Raw genomic sequence first — 19,475 nt, 5'->3', positions numbered from 1 at the left:
CATCTTGTTACAGATGGAAAAATAAAAAAAACCTGATCCTTCTGTTGTTTTTCTTTCTTTCTTGTGTGGCTCTGGCAGGTTAATTTGGAAGCCGCGGGACAATCGCATTTAGATGAGGTGGTCCTGTTCCAAGTGCCTCCAGTACTGACCATGTCAACTGACTGCTGTGAAAACTGGTTTCTATGGAAACGTTACTGCTTTTTCGCCTACATTTCAGGCAGCTGCTCCTGGTTTCTCTGTCTTAAAAGACCTCACTCAGACGACTTAAGCCATGGGATCTTGGAAACCCACAAGTCCAACCGAGAAGAATTGTGCTGTCTGTCTTTGGGAGAGGGCTTGGTCTTTCGTTGGGGTGACTACTTATCCTGTGTCCCTTCAGATTAAATGACAGCTATTAAATATTCCATTATTCTCCAGGCAGTCCTAATAAAGGATATTGTTATGGGGAAGGAGGTGATGGTTTACATTCCACTTTGTACACAAAGATGTCCAGTTCAGCTTGGCCAGCTTAAACACCAGCTGCTGGGGTCTCCTCTCCTATGGTTTGGGGGGGGGGGGGGGGGTTGGCAGCAAAGGTGTCGGTCACAGATGTAGCTTCGTCTGCATCCACGGGGACAATAACATTACGCATGAGCATTGCATCTTGCCCGTGTTACTTCTGGGTCCTCTTTCTCCATTTCTTCACGTACACAGTGCTTCAGGCAACAGTGCAGAAGGAGAGGATTGAATAAATAGCAAAAAAAGAAAAGAGGGATGCTGCGGTATTTATTTTAAAATTTGGCTCACCCAAGTTTCAAGAGATACGACTGCTATCCTGCTGTGGCGCCTCTGCCTGCCATCTTTCTCTGTTCCTGTCGAGTGGAGTGTTGTCCTCTTGGTCATTCCCTTTGTGTCACCCATTTTCATTCTGTCAGTTCTCTCAGCCTCTCTCAGCAGCCACTGCTGTTCATAGTTATGGCCTCCGGTTTGGGCTAACCCTCTTCTTTCAGTGTTAATCCAGGAGGCTTCAGTTTTGTTTTAATGCAAATTCATTGTTCTTGCCTCTTCCATGTATGTATTTTACTTTTAAACGTGTTTGCAGTAGTCATAATGTCATGGTTTTTCAGCAGGGTCATTATGTGCTGCAATGGAAATCCACTTGTGGTTTATAAAAAAAAAAAAAGCATTTGAGACATCTTCATGCTGCCTTTCCTCCTCATTTCTTTCACTTATTGCCCGTTTTTTGTTTGTGTGCCACCTTTGGAATGGGCAGACAGACTTTTGCGTTTATCCTGCCTGTGCTGTAGTGGCCCATTTGTCCCTCGTGCCACATTCGAGTTTGCCCTCTTACCTATACAGTGAAGACATGGCTGAACTCGCCCTGATGGGCACATTGGCACCAGGTCTTCATTTGGGTGTGTTAAGAACACCAAGTAACCATTAGAAGCAGTATTACCAAAAAAAAACAAAACAGTATTATGGGCACCCAGGCCACGTCCAGCCATCCTGCCACCCCTCCGAGTGGCTAAAACATTTTCAGATTGGGAGTAGCCAGCCAGCCAGCGCTAAAGAAGGCTGTACCAGGACCGAAACTGTGTGCCTCTGAATTCCACAATGGTGTCAGTCTTAAATAAATTGGAAATGCAACCAAAAAAAATCTGTATTCCAAATGCTGCATGACTCAAGGGTTGTTCTTTGAATTCTAGTAATTTTATGGGCTGATGTCTGAAAATGAAATGAAATTATAGTCTGTAAGCTAGTCTTAAATCTGTTTGCTTCAAAACTGGAGAAATGGGGGAAAATTAGAGGACATCCCAATGCGATTATAGCGTGTGTTGGGTGGCCATGTAATGAGCACATTGTGCTTCCTAGACCCTCTGCTCTTCTCAGCTTTAGGAGTTTCCTCGTTTTGACCAGTGGGAATTCCTGTACCAGAAGGAATGGCTAAGGTATTAATAGTTTGTGCCTTTCTGTAAGAAGTAAAGGACATTTGCAGTAATCTCTAGTCAGCAACACCTTGCACTGCTCCGGGGCACTCCATGTATCTCACAAGCCACCGCTGAAGACGACAGACAGGCCAGCATCAGTCTAGCTGCCGTCCTGAAGGCTCCCGCTTATCTTCTCTGAAAGCCTCTAGTGAGCAGTTCTCCTTGCACTTTCAAGTAAAAGAAATCCGATAAATGCTGTGTTTAGAGCACAACTCGTCCCGATCAGCCCTGATCTCTAGTTTAACTCCCAGCTGCCCGTTTTCAGGTCAAGAAACTGTAAAAATATTATGGTACTGTTGCTTTAGGAGATGGCAAAGCTGCTATTGCTCTTCTATTCTGCTTCAATGTGCCTCCATTATATTATATATAGTGGGTTTCATGTTAAGTTTGTCTTTGTTTTATCTATTAAAAAAAAGAAGCCTTTCTGTAATGTGCCTAAGCTAAGACAAATGTAAATTTAATTTTGCCTTTCATATGAAACATATTCAGCCTGGAAAAAATAATAAAAGTACATATTGAATGTGTTTTATCAGGCTCTGTTTCTTTTCATTGACCATTCCTTCTTTTTTTTAATGGCAGGTATCTGCTGGTATATGCAACGTCTAGGTAAGTGACTGACACGTGAAGAGTTCATTGTAGACTGAAGAGGTAGCTTTCTGGTAAGGAAGGGGCTGAAAAACCCTCCACAGAAATCTAAAGGGATGGTGAAGGCCGGGTCACATTACACAAGTTTTCCAGCAATTGCCAGTCATAGCCTTCGATTACTTAATCTTAGCAAGTCAGCGGTGTACACCCGTGACCACAATCGCAGAATGGTTCATACCCAGCAACCCATGCCAACTAGTCCATGACCCACTCTGACAACATCAACCAGGATTGATTTTTGTCTCCAGTTGTAGTTGTGAGCTCTGCATGCGTGAGAGCTGACAACCAATGAAAGTACAATTCATATAATGCAATATCCAGGACTGAAGGGGCTTTGGATTCATGTTTGAGGTATTCAAAAAGGGCCGAGATTACGCCTGAACTTCCCTTACCCGTTAACTCTTCGTACAGGCAGCGTGCTACTGGCTATTACAAAAAGGGGTGTTTTAGCATGCAGTTGCTAAATATGGCATGCTTAGGGATTTTTCAGTCACGTAAAATGACATGGTATGGTAAGGGGATCAGCAACTGCAATCCACAAGTGTGACATGACCCACGGCTAGACATTGTGTAACATATCGGCTTAAGGTGCAAAATGCACGTTACATCAGTGAACTGGGTCTCCAAGAGTCTGGCCTGACACGACTCCCTCCAAAGGTGCCGTCTGTGTGCTGGACATCGGTGCCCTCTGGAAGGTGGGGTTGGGGGTCTCCATAAAAGCCTAATTATCTCCCAGAAAAAGATAACTGGTAGCCTTGTTGGGAAGCTATTGATGCCCTCGTGATTTTTGGTAAATTCAAGCCTACTTGGGATCTGAACTCAATGCCGGGACCTTTACAAAGATATCTGGGCTAAGGGTGGCAGGAAAACCAGGTGCCACCAGAGGTCTGGTGCAAACATATCTTTGTGGCAGACACTGGATGGCAAGAGCAAAGAAGTGATGTGAGAAGACTGTGGAAACAAGGGGCAAGCAGACTAACTGCCCCCTCATTCTGATGGAAACTTTAATGTTCTCATCTTGTGTGTGTTTTAATTTGCATACATTAGGTTTACTGTTGTGATGGTTATAAGCGATCTGCTAACACCATTTTGTTGTTGTTTTAGATTTTGGGGCAATCATTGCATGAGTGCTTGTGATCACTGTGCCTATTACCAGTGACATGACATATTGTGTCATCACTCCCCACCTATATAAGATGGTGGTGTGCTGCGGCAATGCATTATAGCATTGCATCTCTTTACCTTGTTTCACGATTTTTGCTGATGTGGAGGAAGCTAATAGGCACCACCAAGAATATAGCACAGGTCCCCAAGTTTTGATTCTCAACTCTGATTCTGCTTAGTGATTTCTCCCCCAACTAGTCTGCATGGTACCCAAATTTCAAAAGGGGTCCGGTACCAGCATTTCAGGATTTTTAGCACTGGAAGTAAATGCCAGCTTTCCCCTCAGTCCACCACTAAACTGTAGCGACTGGTCAACTATTTGCCTTTCATGCAAAGCAGATTGTCACACGCATACAGAGAAGCAGCATGGAAGGCAACTCTTCTATGCCTGCTTTATTCGAATGTGTGACCAATCCGTGAATGAGACATTGCAGTGTGCAGAATCCAATCAGGGAAGGGCCATGAAATAAACACAAACCAACCTGAGTGCAGTTAAGAGTATTGTTCTCAGAGAATTCTGTTTTTGAACGTCCACACCAAATCACTGATGGCACATTTACAACACGTATCCAGGTCTGGGGAGTGTTTATAGCCGCCTTCCTAGGTGGAGGTTGAGAGCGCTGGGCTAGTCTGGACTAAAGGTGGAAATGGAGACAAAAGTGGTGACACTGTGCAGAGAAGAAGGTGGGGGGGGCTGATGTCACCAGGGTCCCAACAACCCCAATGAGTGCTCAGCCTAAAGGAGCTCTCCATTTAGCTCACACTGCAAGGTGTTTGCTTCTCAGTTGGAGATGGTGGGTTCAAAACTGGCCACTGACAGCTTGCCACTGAGCAACGCTTTGAACTAACGTGAAACTTTCTCCTTGGGGATTAAGCAGTGTGGAAGAAAGCCCCCCACAAAAAAAAAAAAAAAAATTAAATGTTGCCTTCTCCTTCTTTGTAATTCATTTCCAGGCCTTTTCCCTCTCAGGGCACCTAACAGTAAGTGTTTGCTCCACTCTGTAAGTAAACATCTCAAACTGGTTCAAGGGTCAGGACTTGGCACCACCTGAAGACACTGATCATATTTCTCCAATTGTAATAATTTGGTATTATTTTGCTCAGTTGTGCCACACTTCTCCCCAACCTCCTCTTTTCTTCAGGTTACCAGCAGACCTTTCAGAGGACTGCATATGTCAACTTAAAAACTGAACTTGTGTGAAGTGGACGTCCTTAGTAGGGTTGCAATTCTTCTAAGCTTTTAAAAATGGCTGAGCCATCTGTGTTGGTGTTTGATGAACTGGCGCTGGGTACACCTGAGCACTTTGTGTCTGCTTGCCTACTGTGACCCACTTCATACTTATTAATTTTTTTTTTTTTTAAACTAAAAACATTTGTATTTTTCCACTGCTAACCATTTGAATGGAATGGAAATGTGTTTATATTTCATATATCCACCCCTTTTCTGTGAGGAAGTTAATCCCGTCACAGGACACACACACATGCAGTTTAGAGTTAGTTTGACCTAACTTGTAATGTTGCAGTAGGACAGAATCCTCATCATCTTCTTTCAGCTGCTCCTGTTAGGGGTTGCCACAGTGGATCATCTGAAATTGTTATCCACATGTTACTCTGGCTGCACCTCTGAGTCCCTCCAGTGTGGCATTAAAACGGCACAGAGAATTCCTACCATCACTGGAATATCTCTTCACTACCTACTGCAGCAGAAAAGCAAAGACCATTTGGAAAGATCCAGGCCACCCCGGCCATAGCATTTCCACTCCTGTGCCCTCTGGCAGGCACTTCCGAGCCCCGCATGCCCACACTGCCAGGCTGATGAACACCTTTCACCCCAAAGCATTCAGCCTATCAAATGCACAGCAATCACTGCCCCTTCCTATACAAAGACCACCATTGGCTGCACTGGACTGAACTGCTGCATCAACCACATCTAGTGACACTCCTGACCACTGACTGTAATCATCATTGTGATGTCACGTCTTATTTCTCTATTTATGCTTTCATGTTTACCTTTTACTGTGTATATTTATACTGTGAGAAGCACAGAGTTCTAATGTTTATTTCGTTTATTGTCTATACGCTTGCTCCAAACGATACTTCCTTCTGTTGTACGGGGACAATAAAGTCTTCTTACTTGACCAAGTTGCAGCCGCTAGATCTGTCTCTCACACAGCCTATAATTTTAGGTAATGTTAAGATACTCATCAGTTTGCTAGCAAGTTTTGTTTCCATCTCCATTAAATAGTAAGCTGGTGGTCACAACCCCCTAATCCAGCTAGAGGGTAGTGCCAGGTAACCATCCACTTTGTGAGTACACTTTGTTGTCACCAGAGACGCATCTGATGGCGGGGACTAATGAAGACAAGCAAAAAACACAAATGCACTCTGGGCAGGTACAGGGCCATAGACATCCAATAAAGTGAACAAGATAAAGGTGGTTTGAACCTCGTCTGCTTTTATAGTTCAATAGAACAAAAATAAAAACAATTAAAATGGAAAATTGGCCAGACAGCATGTGTGTTTCCAACTGCCACCCCCTGGTGAATGGCATGGATGTTATTTAGAAGATCAAAAGACTTGCGAAAGTCCTCACTTACGTGTGTAATTGGGGCAGGCGAGAGGGAGACAAGCAATCGGACCATGGGCTGGGAAAACCGATGCAAAAGGCGTACTCTGCAGCTGCCACCCCCCTCAGAACAACAACAAAAATGGTTCATCGCAAAGAACCAAACCTGAGAACCCCGACTTATCCAGGACAGTCCAACTGCCGTGTAATGCTCCTTGTTCCATGCATTCTGCTCTTTGGGAACATTGAAGCTGAACTACAGCAAACGTTCTGTCTTACCTCCCATGTCTGCTTGTGAATGCTGTTCTCAAAAGTTTAAAGAGACAACCTGGGCGGGTCAAAGGCCTTCTCCGTCACTCTGCTCTTTGCCGACTTTCATTACCGCCACCCTCACTCTTTTAGCTTCCTCATCGGCCCAAGAAATAACAAGGCACTTAGCAGCTTACTCAGTTTTTATTCTTAATCTTCACAGACTTGCGGACACTCATCTGTAAGTTTTAAAATCCAAAAGTTGCCAGAATGAGATCGGTTTTGCAAAAGTGTACAAAGCAGCGTTAGTGGCATGAGTACTGTGGGCCTTGGTGTTGAAATATTACTGCAATACTACAATTATTTTAAAAAATATCTATCCAAGACTGTAGAGTTTTGAAAAGATTTCTCATTCTTTAGTCTGTTCAAGGCATTATTATTATTATTATTTTTTAATTGTCCACTTTATTATCCCTCTCCCATCCCAGTAAGATAAATTAAAAACTAAAGCCACTTATTTCTGTTTCTTACATTTCAGTCCCACTGATGTGCTGCTTTTCTACTCTTGAATGTCACATGAGCTTCTCCAGCAGTGCCATGGGAGCAGCTCGCGTTGTCACTGGTCTTTGTTTGTTTATCTCCCCTCAATCGAGCCACAAGCATTGTAGATCTCCCCGTGCTACTCTAACCATTGAGCTGCTTATTGTTTGTCCACGTGCTGCCATCGGGTCCTCTCCAGACTGCTGGGTTCTAATGGAGATGGAGAAGGTGGGGGTGGGGGGGAGAGAAAAGAAAAAGAACTCCTGCACTGGCCCAAGCCCACTGTCTGGGTCAAAATGTAACACACTGGCAGACTCCTCAAGTCATCTCTTCATCCCAGTGTCTCCTCTTCATTCTGCCTCTGAAATACAGAGAGATAAAGAAGGCAACATTTAATCAGAGAGGCAACACACAGAGTGGGAAGAGAGATGTGAAAGGCAGTATATGATAGATAGACAGAGATATGAAAGGCACTATATAATAGAGGTAGATAGATATGAAAGGCACTACAGTGTATATAATAGATGGACATAGATATGAAAGACACTATATACTAGAGGTAGATAGATATGAAAGGCACTATATAATAGACAGAGAGATGTGAAAGGCACTATATAATAGATAGATATGAAAGGCACTATATAATAGACACAGACATAGATATGAAAAGCACTATATAATAGAGGTAGATAGATATGAAAGGAACTATATAATAGAGGTAGATATGAAAGGCACTATATAATAGACAGACAGACGTGAAAGGCACTATATAATACAGACATAGATATGAAAGGCACTATATGATAGCGATAGATAAAGGCACTATATGTTAGACAGACAGACGTGAAAGGCACTATATAATACAGACAGATATGAAAGGCACTATATAATAGAGGTAGATATGAAAGTCACTATATAATAGAGGTAGATAGATATGAAAGGCACTATATAATAGACAGACAGACAGACATAGATATGAAAAGCACTATATAATAGAGGTAGATAGATATGAAAGGCACTATATAATAGATAGACAGACATAGATATGAAAAGCACTATATAATAGAGGTAGATAGATATGAAAGGAACTATATAATAGAGGTAGAAATGAAAGGCACTATATAATAGACAGACGTGAAAGGCACTATATAATACAGACATAGATATGAAAGGCACTATATAATAGATAGACAGATAGATATGAAAGGCACTATATAATAGATTGATAAATAGATAGAATGGGGGAAAATAAGTAATGAACGCATCAACATGTTTTTCAGTAAATATATCTCCAATGAGGTATTCACATGAAATTTTCACCAGACATTGGCATTAACTCAAGAAATCCACAAATATAAATAATTCACAACATTAAAGGCCACAAATAAAGGTATGTGTAATAAAATGGAGTTATGCAGGAAAAAAGTATTGAACATATTAAGAAAAAGCAGCATACCAAGGCACGGAAAGGCCAGTTGAAGTAGTTAGAAAGTCATTCTACCTCCTATCTGTACAAATTGATATTTGCTGGGTTAGTACATATTGATGGGCTATAAAATGGTGTTTTGCTACCAAGGTGTCACACAAGAAACTTCTTATGACGTGTAAAATCAAAGAGCTCTTCCGAGACCTTTGCAAACCATATCAATGGAACTGGTTACAGATGGATTTCAAAACTTCTGAATCTTCCAGTAAGCACCATTGGGGCCATTATCCGCAAATGGAAGAAACATCATTCCACCATCAACCGGCCATGCACAGGAGCTCCTCGCAAGATTTCTGACCAGGGAGTTAGAAGGACAGTCAGAAGAGTAGCCCAAGAGCCAAGGACCACACAAAAACAGCTCCAGAAAGACTTTGAGGCAGCAGGTACAGCAATAGGCAGTGCAATCCACCAGCACAGCCTCTATGTGTGCTCATCCTGCAAGACTCAATCACTGAAGAAAAGGCATTTTGAAGCTTGTTTAATGTTTACTACATAACATCGGGACAAGAATATGAAATACTGGGAGAATGTAGTCTTGTCAAACAAGACCAAAGTTGAACTTTTTGACTGTCATACTACACACCATGTTTGGAGGAGAAATGGCACTGCACATCACCCAGAAAACACTAAAACAACAGTGAAATCTGGAGGTGGATGTATCATGGTGTGGGGCTGTTTTTTAACTCATGGTACTGGCAGATTTCATGTAATTGAAAGAATGAAGGGGCCATATACCGAGAGATTTTTTAAATGAATTTGCTGCCATCCACTAGGATGATGAGGATGAGGCGTGGGTAAACCTTCAAGCAGGACAACGAACCAAAATGTACAGCAAAGGAAACTCTCACTTGGTTTCAGAGAAAGAAAATCAAGTTGTTAGAATGGCCAAGTCAATCAACTGACTTAAATCCAATTGAATATTTGTGGAAAGAACTAAAGATCAGGGGTCACAAGAGCTCCCTCCCAGAATCTTCAAGATTTAAAGACAATCAAGTTAGAAGAATGGGTCAGAATCACACCTGAGTACTGCAGGTGATTGGTTTCTTCTTACAGAAAGCGTCTTGAAGCTGTCATTACTAACAAAGGCTTCTCCACTATGTATTAAATTAGCGTGTTCAATACTTTTTCCCTGTGTCATTCCACTTTATTACACATGCCTTTATTTATGACCTTTAATGTTGTGAATTCTTTACATTTGCGGATTTCTTGAGCTAATACCAATGTCTCACTGGAAATATATTTACTGAAACAAAACGTTGACATTCAATACTTATTTCCCCCCACTGTAGATTGATAAAACTTCCCCAGGGGGAAATATGGCTTTAAAATAAAAAAAATAAGTACTTTAAATAAACAGGTAGGTAAGTAAACAGATAAATAAGCGTGCACACACACCCCAGAATAACTATAAAGCAAGAAAATGAAAAAGAAACAAAAGACCTGACTTGGCTCTCCATGTCCCAACAAGACATTGAGCACAGAGACTCCCCCGTCCTGCAGAACATCACAGCATTAGAACACATTGGGACGTTAAAGCCATTCTAAAAACGACCCTTGTCTTCATTTAAAATGGTACTTTGTTAACTACCTGGTACGTCCTCTTTGGGCTGCTCCACATCGAGGATATTCATACATTTATTCCACGTTCACCCCCTGAAGCTTTTTAACACTGAAATGAACAACCAGGCGATGAATGAGCATGCATTTCCTTCTTGTTCTCCTGACCAGTAACACTCATTATTATGGGTTGCTTCAGTAAGCTCTGTTTTTATTTCATATCTTGACTGGAAACCACAGGCCTTCAGTAAGTCTCCCGTTTTCCGGGTTAGCACTGGAAAGGAACTTTGTAAAGCAGAATAAGAAAACTAGCTGAGCTCAGATTTCATGTTGTCGACGTAAAGTATTGGACTCACCTTAGGATAAAACAAACTTGTACCTTTAAACTAAATATATGAGTTTTACATCATGTATATTCAGTTTTGAAAATGATCTGGGTGGAGGACCAGAACTCGCACTCACACACCAGTTTAAAACGGCTAAGTAACAGAAGCTGGACATCGTCTGGATGTGCAAACAAAATACGCAGGGAGAATATGCAAACTCCGTGGAGCAACAGAGTAGGCATTTCAAACCAGTCTCCTCAAGTGGTGACCGCCATGCTACCCTATATTCTGTGCACGCTCCCAAGGACTTCTGGGAGGCTAGACTTAGTAAGAGCTGAAGCAGTGCTGCCCGTCAACATTCAAAATGGACAAACCCATCCATCACCATGAAAGAAACCAGAAAGTAAGTCACAAAAATGAGAACAAAAATACCAAAAAGTGCATGTTAGGGCTTTTAATTTTATCGAAAACACGGAAACCCGAAAACAATGTATAAAATGACCTTTTTAAAAGATTTCATTGATGATGTCAAACTAGTACGATCCCAGGGACTTCTGGAAGGTTGTGTCAGCAACATAAAACTCACAAACCCCACCACCCGTCAATATTCAAAATGGCACCACCATAAAAACGGTAAAAAATTACAACTTGGTCAGAAACCAAAATAGGACAAAATAAAAACACTAATTATTAGAACAATCTAATGAACAATATTCAGCCCAACAAAGCTCGCCAGTCCTCTCCAGTTAATTCTTCTAAAATAACATTAAATTGACTTTTCAAAGTCCCTAAAGTCCTACTGTCTACCACACTACTTGGTAGCTTATTCCAAGTGTTAGTGGTTCTTTGTGTAAAGAAAATCTTCCTAATGTTTGTGCGAAATTTACCCTTAACAAGTTTCCAACTGTGTCCCCATGCTCTTGATGAACTCATTTTAAAGTAACAGTCTCGATCCACTGTACTAATTCCCTTCATAATTTTGAACACTTCAATCATGTCACCTCTTAATCTTCTTTTGCAATCCAATTCTTGAGCCTCAGAAACCCCATAATAGACATCAAGAAGTCCCAAAAACTCCTCACGCTCGAAAGAAAGAAAGCCAATCAGATTCATTTTGTTTTTCATGTGAAATGGCCCCCAAAGGTCACTACGATAAGTGGCCTGCATTCAGGCCCCCTGTTCTCGAAGCGCTCTAGAGCAGCACTAAGTGGGCTCACCCTTTCCGACCATTAAATGAAGAACATCACAGCAGCTCCAATTATAGACCACCCCCTGCTTTACAAAGCTAAATCGTTCCTGAAAACGTCTTCATAAGGTAAATGTTCTCAATGTGAACACCTAATTAAAAATAATTGAAATGCAAAACATTAAGCATTCCAAGGCCGCAAAAATGCTCCTCATTTTTGTTCAAATTAACACTGAAATACATGGCACTGGTTAACAGAATTAATGTAATAATAACATTAGTTATCAAACAAACCGTAGCGAGCCATTGCCCTGCATTGAGTGCTGCTTATAAGGCAGTTTAGCTACGCTTTATCACATTATTAAGCTTCACATTCAAAACAAATCATTCTTTTTATCGTTTTCAACTATTTTATGATCTGTTTGAAGCCACAATTGTTAGACTAAAGTGAGAATAGTGTGAGCAACACATATGAGAAGCCGATTGAACCACAGCACATGAGGGTACAAGGACACGTTGCTGTAGCCTGTAGGTCCAGCTCTCCTCGCTTCAGCAGTGTGCCATAAGGACAATCAGCTGGAAGACAGACACAATCTGGCTTCCTAACATCTGGCCCCGCCCCAAATGTCCAGCCCCACCCCATGCAGTTGTGAGGACGGCCTCTGAACTTCAGCTGTGAGAATGACTGACTGTGGTCACTAACATGTAGTCCCGCCCTCAATGTCCAGCTAGGCTCCGTTCCTCAGCATGCAGTGAGGTGTACTTGGAATGATTCAAAGATGATCAGGTGTCAGCACTAGAAGCGCTCATCTAAAAAAACTCCCAGTCTTGGCGTCCATATATGTGAACATTTAGCTTCTTTGTGGTTCATAAAGTGAAAAATGGCATTACAAACCTGTATATACAAATATTCATAAGCAGGAAAAGGATGTCATGTGCCACTAGTGCTTTATGGTATTTACGGTTAATCTCCACTATCTGCGGATTCCGTGCCCACAGATTTGCTTATCTGCTATTACAAAAGTGTAACCCACAACTATTTGCCCAGCACAAGAAAAATTCTAAGAGGTCAATTTGCAGAGCAGCAAAAAGTGAGTTCTTTGTCTACAGCTGATCATGTGCTACACTGAACGGGCCAATGTACGTCTACCCGGTGCCAACAGGTGTGAGTAAACCATTGAACACCATTCGTAATGGGGACTTGGGTTTCCAATTGATCCCCACGAATGGGTTATTCCCAGGAAGTGCAGGTTATAAATTCACACGGATTAATCTCTGCCCGTCGTACACACCTCCCTACACTACTCCTAATTGGATAATTTAGGGAGGGTGGATCTGCCCTCTGGCAGAGCACCTAAAAGATGATTGAATTCGACTATAGAGGAAGTAAAAGCCGTAACAACGTTTCCATAAGTGAACCAGAAGAAGGTTCATTACCGATCCTTGAGGGTCAAGGATGAAGAACCGGCACCCCATCTCCCACCTCCAGAACCTAACCCCCTCTTTACCCCAAATAGGATCAATGCTTCAATATTTGTGGTTTCTGTGGGGTTTTTCAGGAACGTAACCCCCATGCATAACAAGAATTGACTGTATATCTGCCTCAGACATTCAGGGACATGGCTCCACTTCCCAGTCCAGGGAACGTGTGTGATTTGCACTCTCTCATGTTCACACGGGTTCTTTTGTACTTTGCTCCTGTACCCCATAAAGCTAAGGTCTCTTTAGGCTCAATGTTGTGGGACAGGCTCTCACTGGATCCAGTAGTGGAAATAACATGTTAACAAAATGGATGAGAAGGGGTCCATTATTTGAACGGTGTAGAAACAAAAACTACATTCACATTTTACACCGATCTCTGTGCGACTCTGATACCTACTGAGGTGCTGCATTCATTGTAGAGCTTACAGATCCATCCATACATTCATTGTTCATCTTAAAATATTCTGGATCACAAAAATGCCACGAGAACCTAACCACGCAGAGGTGGCCACAATGTAAGAAGCATTCAGAATAATGAGGTAAACCTTTGTATAAAGAGCTTCTTGGTGCTCAATTCAGGGTTGATCCCTTTCCCTCCTTGCGTCCAATGCTACCAGGATGTACCCCGTGTCCCCATGAAACTGAATTGGACTGACGTCTAAAACTGATCTGATGGATAAGGTAACAGTGACAACAAGTAGCAATACTGTCACGTGTACAGACAAATAGACAAAATGAAATTCTAACTTGCATGTCCATGAAAAGACATTACTGTTAAATGACAAAGGAGGAAAGACTTCATCAGACTTCAATATACCATTTCTGGCACAATGGCCATTGGCAGCAGTTTGCTGCTTCCTTATGAATCCAGAATTCTGGTCTAAATCCCTCATGTGGTGTTGGCAGGTCTTCCTAGTGTGTTTTCCACGTATCCCAAATGTGCAGATTAGCTTAATTGTTGATTAAGAATTGTCCGTATGTGTCTGATTGTGGCAGTTAATTGCCAGATCCATGCGTGTAAACACAGCCCAGGGTTTGTCCCAGCTTTGCACCCAGAGCTGTCAGAATACGTTGCAGCCCCAACCATAACCCTGAGTTAAAATTGAGCAAACCTGAAAATGATGTTCTCACATGTCTAACTTGTGGAATGAAGGAGTATTACTTTAAGGAGAAGGAGAATTAATAGACATCAGTAAAAATACTGTCCCTTTACAAGGGATACCCCCGAATCACGGCAGCTTTGACAACTCTCCCCCGTAAATTAGGTTCGATGGTTCGATGTTTGGCTTTTAGCTTACCTAACTTTGTTTGATCTGCGCTCGGTGGCCGGGGTTCAACGATCTCTGCAGTGTTTTGCTCTCCTGGTTCTTCATGCACCGTAATCTCGGTCACTGTATTTTTGTCCATTCCTGGCTTCCCGTCTTTTTCTCCCGTCGCTTTCTCGGAATTAGCTTCAGCTTCTCTGTCCTCCACATTGTGTTTTGCAAACCATTCTCGAATCTCCTTTTCTGTTAGGTCACTTGCCTCCTTCAGTTGGCCGATGTGCTCTTCTTTGAGGGACTTGTGCACAGAAAGGTGCTCCTCTAGTACCTTTTGAACTTTTTTGGCCTGTACTTTCATAGCTGCCATACGCTGGTACTCCTCCAGCCACCTCAGCTGTCCATTTTTGTAGACGTAGCGACTATCGCCAAACCAGCGCACCACCTCTGGTCTAGGCAGACCTGTCCGAGCACACATGCGGTCATACTGAGAACTAGTGGGCCACTGAGTGCGTGCAAAAAATTGCTTGAGGATATGCAGCTGTCTGGGAGTCTTTTTGCTACGGGGAGACACCCTTGTGGCCACTTTTGGGCTTTCTTCCCGTGTTGAGGGTGTTGGGCTAACCTCCGTTGACTGTGGGTCATTCTTCCCATTAACCGACTCTGTCACCTTCAACATTTTGAGATTGATTTTAATGGGGTTGACCTTGGGCACTGCTGATGCAGTCTCTTGTCGGTCTTCACCATCTTGCTGTTTAGAGTGCCACAGTGCTGTCCCATCTGGCCCTTCCTCTTCCTCATCTTCTTCCTCACTCATCCCTTCTTCATTCTGGTCTTGCTTCATACTGACAGCAGCTTTTTTACGGCGGTCCGAAAACCATCCATCAATTTCCCGACGGGTCATTTTGGTGTCTGTCCTAAGGCGGTCCACCTCTTCTTCAGACGGCTCAGGATTCTTTGCAAAGCTGGCCTCCAGAGCCCGAATTTGCTGTGGGTCCCTCTCCTTGTAGCGGACAGCAGTAAAATCTGGGGTCTGGTATCGCGAACCTCGGCGAGAAAGGGTCATGGACCCTGGGTGCATCGGCTGTGAAGAGGAAACGGCAACTGAACTGGGACTGTCTGCAAGATCCAGCATCGAGATCCCACTTCCTCCACTGCTTAGACTTGCCAAGGAGCGGCTACCTTTCAGGTTACGATAATGGTAGCGCCTGTCGCTGAACCATTTGCGCACCTCGCGAGTTGTGAGTCCCGTGATCTTGGTCAGCTGCTCCACCTCATCTTGTTCGGGGAACTGGTTGCTGATGAAGCTCTGTTTCAGGGCTGTCAGTTGCTCCTGTGATTTCTTATTCTTGTAGAAGCTTGGGTCAAGTACACTGCTGGGAAGAGTGCGAGTGCTGGGTGTCACATTGACGACGGGCTGCAGCGTACCAGGCACTTTGATGATGCTACTGCTGCTAGTGCTGATGCTACTAGTACTGCTGCTGCTACTGGTACTACTGCTGCTTGTAGTACTGCTATTGCTAGTAGAACTGCTGCTGCTGCAGGTGCTGGCAACTGCGGCCGTTACTTTGTCTGGTATTATGCCCGCATTTGGTTTGACAGCCATTTGAGGCTTGTTTGAATTCTGGGGCTTTGGGGTAACGGCCAGGGATACAGGAGAGCTGGTGAGTTGGATTCCATTTGGCATCACGGACTGCGTGACAATTACACCCCCTGGCCTCACAAGGTTTCCCTGGAGGATGTGGGGTATGCTCCCCGACCCCAGGGAAGCAGGGAGGACTGTGATGGTATGCGGGTGGTGGGGCTGAGGTGCAGCCTGGATGATTGTGTTGAACATCTTCCTCCGGGAATCCTCGATTTCTTCAGGTGACCAGCTGATGCCTTGCTTTAACCGTTGAGCTGTGAACCAGATTTTTATCTGCTCCTCGGGGTACTTTGTGACAACGGTGAGATAGCACAGCTCAGCCTTGGTAGGGTAGGGAAACTTGCTGAAGGAGGTCTTGAGAAAACTGTTGGTGTCCATGGCAGCATTGTATGTTGGGATACTACTCAAGGGGATCATCACTTTTGGAAGGTTAGGTGAGGTGGGTGCCAGCAAACTTGGAAGAGGAGGAGGAGGAGGAGGAGGCTGCTGCACACTTTGGTTTTGGACAACGGATACAACTTGTGTAATGGCAGTCTTGACGACAGGCACTGCGTTGGAACCATTCATTAACTGTACTGCTGACGGCTGGATCATTTTGCCAACAGCACCATTTGCGACTCCTGTTCCGGCAGTGCTAGTCACTGAAACAATAACGGGTGTTGCTGCTGCTGCTGCTGCTGTTGTGCTCGTAATAATGGCTTCTTTTTTCACTCTGTTGCTTCCTCCATCAGGGTCCTCTGCTGAATGCGACACAATGATTCTTTTCGGCTCAGATTTGCCCTTCAGCATCTTCATGATTGGGGTTTTTGTGATTGAAATCTCAAAATCTCGTCCCCCTGCTGGCCCATCAGATAATATCAAAGTCTGTTCAATAGTGGTATGTCCATCTCTTTTCAGCACTTGCCATGTCACGGCTTCTGAAAAGCTTCCTCCCGCAATCAAGATGGAGTGCACACGGGCATTGTGCAAAGCCAGTGCTTCATAGCTCTTGGAGGAGACTTCACAGTTCAGGCAAGTGAAGCTGGGTTCAGTCCTGAAGTCTGGGTGACTGCAGCTCATGTGATCTAAAAACATATTGAGATCTGGAGTCTCAAAGAAGCACGGCGGGCAAATAAAAGTGCTCCCTACTGCCCGCTGCTGCTCCGCTCCTTCTCCAGGAGTGTGAGCCGAGTCTTGGGGGTCCTGACATCTGTCGTTGCTGGGAGAAAATGCATCCAAGGGGGAATCCGGATGGATGCTGGGTTTCTCAATTGCTGGCTCAAGCTCTGCACACAGGTTCACAGTTTTGATGGGGATCATGCATGGAGTGGTGGATTTGCGTTTACTAGCCATTGTTGATCCACAAAGAATATGGCAGGGTTAACCGATTATGACGAAGTTTGGCCAAGTGTTTCTTTCAAAGAGCATGATATGAAATAAGACCGGCAACCTCTCCTTGATCCTTCAAGCTTCCACGCACCTGCAAAAAAAAAGAGAACAGACATATAAAGACTATCGTGAAAACTCTTCAAGACATACACTTTAAAAGCGAGTTAGTCTCGTACATGTATGAGCAAACGTCACCTGCCTCATTTCTGCACTTGGGCACACTTATTACACCCAGCTGCATAGTTTTCAAGTGAATTTGGGGGGAGTCCTAAAACGAAGCCAGGGGGCCGGTTTTGTTGAGATCTGGTATACTTAGTTAGGAAAGTTCACTTTAGTTAAAATATCGTAGTCACCTATGCACGAGTGGGACATCGCCTTATTTCAAAGTTGCTTATGTACGCTGCAATAGACCCACAAGTCAATCGAAAGCAATAATGGTATTTTTTTTTCCCCCCACTCAAAAGGTGTGTTCTGTCAAATAAATCATTAAGTGTTCAAGTTGTCTGCTCTTTTTCATTAGTAAAATATGGAATTTGTTCACTTCTCTGCCAATGCAAGCAGCACATTACATCTGAGGGAATCCCACCTACATTGTGCCACATACAGTGAAAGGCTCATTACCATTGGACAGCTGAGGTTTAGAGTATTCAAATGATGTATCGCTGTCTATGATTGGTCATTTATATTACAAGTCATAGCTGTGCATAAAACGCAGCAAATAAAGTACTTGTGCGACAGTTCATCTTTACACATCGCTGCGCACAAAAACGGCTGTCAGGGTACAAGGGGATCATTTGGTTGACATACGATAAAACATGAAGTTTGAACTAGGAAAATGTCATCTTCTTCAAAAAAAGAGCCCTAGGGAACGTACAGAATGCTAGTGATATGGAATATGAAGGCCTTTATGTCAGATTCTGATCTCAGTTTGACACTGTTGAGAGCAACGCGTTTGCTTGAAGGCTATGCTTGATTTGTAAATACTACTTACAGTCATCTCTGAAGTGTCGCACTTTTACAGTTCAGCCATCATGTGTTCAATTATCATACCTGGACGCTGTCTGCTGCAGGCTCTCCCCATGTTAGTATTCTGAGCAGTACTCTTTAGAGTACCAGGAACGTTTCTTAGTGTACCAGTGAGTATAGATATGGTATACCTGTGCCTCTCCCAGTTTCCAGTATCGGTGTGTTGTAAGCACATAAAAACAACAGCTACTGACTTGTTCAAGGTACTCGTATAATCTCCTCCACCACTGAAAGGACCAATGGCACTCTACAATATTGTTTTATCCTATTTCTAATAGTGCTTGGTTCACCCTACACCTCCCCCCCAGCCCCCCCACCATACCAGAAGTGATTACAAACAGGAAATAAAACCGAAGAGCAGCCTTGGAGAGAGGAGCAAGGATGAAGTGAGTGGGATTAGAAACAGGATAACAGATAAAAAAAAAAAAATCTCACACCGCCCTGTCGATCCCTTCGATGGTGGTGGGATTCAGATTACACCATGGACAAGTCTTACGTGCGTGTGACCCAATGTCAGTCACCTACAACCCAAAAGTGGCTGAGAGTCACTGGTTTAGCTGGCATGTGTGGTGTGTGTGTGTGTGAGACTAGCTCGTCTGTGTCCTGCTCTGTTCTCAGGGCTCCCAGCAAGAGCGCTGTCCTCGCCTCCATAACCCAGCACTAGAAGAAGCTGGTATGAAAATGTATGAGAAGTGCAAGAAAAAAGCAATAATAACAAAACAAATACAAACACACTAACATCTGTGGGGCACCTACAACAGAAGGCAGGAGAAAATGGGTGAATTGCAGCACAAAAGCCTCAATCTAGTGTACAAAATGTAAGGTTTCTCTGTGCCTAGTGGTAAGCAGAAATTGTTTTTGGATTGGCATGAAAAATAACTTTGAATGGAAACATTTAGATGAGTATGTAATGACATATACATAGTTACAAAGTGTTTACTTGGTGCTTTAGAGTGATACCCAGTGTGTGTATATACTGTATATTATATATACATACACACACACATAT

At 43.3% G+C, this 19,475-nt stretch overlaps 2 protein-coding genes across 2 annotated transcripts in view; one reads left to right on the top strand and one right to left on the bottom strand.

Annotated features, from left to right (window-relative positions):
- plcg1 (phospholipase C, gamma 1) overlaps nt 1–2,491 on the top strand; it is a 201,168-nt gene extending 198,677 nt beyond the window's left edge. Inside the window, exon 32 of the mRNA XM_051932817.1 lies at nt 79–2,491. Within this exon, the coding sequence (XP_051788777.1) occupies nt 79–112 (34 nt within the window). The 3' untranslated portion in view covers nt 113–2,491. The remainder of the gene's footprint in view (nt 1–78) is intronic.
- Nucleotides 2,492–6,776: 4,285 nt separating this feature from the next.
- Nucleotides 6,777–19,475, bottom strand: part of zhx3b (zinc fingers and homeoboxes 3b) — a 59,890-nt gene continuing 47,191 nt past the window's right edge. The window contains exons 2-3 of the mRNA XM_051932818.1: nt 14,467–17,531; nt 6,777–7,492 (exon numbers count right to left, since the gene is read on the bottom strand). Coding sequence (XP_051788778.1) covers nt 7,482–7,492; nt 14,467–17,404 — 2,949 coding nt within the window. The 5' untranslated portion in view covers nt 17,405–17,531 and the 3' untranslated portion in view covers nt 6,777–7,481. The remainder of the gene's footprint in view (nt 7,493–14,466; nt 17,532–19,475) is intronic.

Source organism: Erpetoichthys calabaricus, chromosome 10, assembly GCF_900747795.2.
Source record: "Erpetoichthys calabaricus chromosome 10, fErpCal1.3, whole genome shotgun sequence".
Lineage (NCBI taxonomy): Eukaryota > Metazoa > Chordata > Cladistia > Polypteriformes > Polypteridae > Erpetoichthys > Erpetoichthys calabaricus.
The sequence above is the reverse complement of the archived record's forward strand: the minus strand, read 5'-3'. Positions and strand labels throughout refer to the sequence as shown.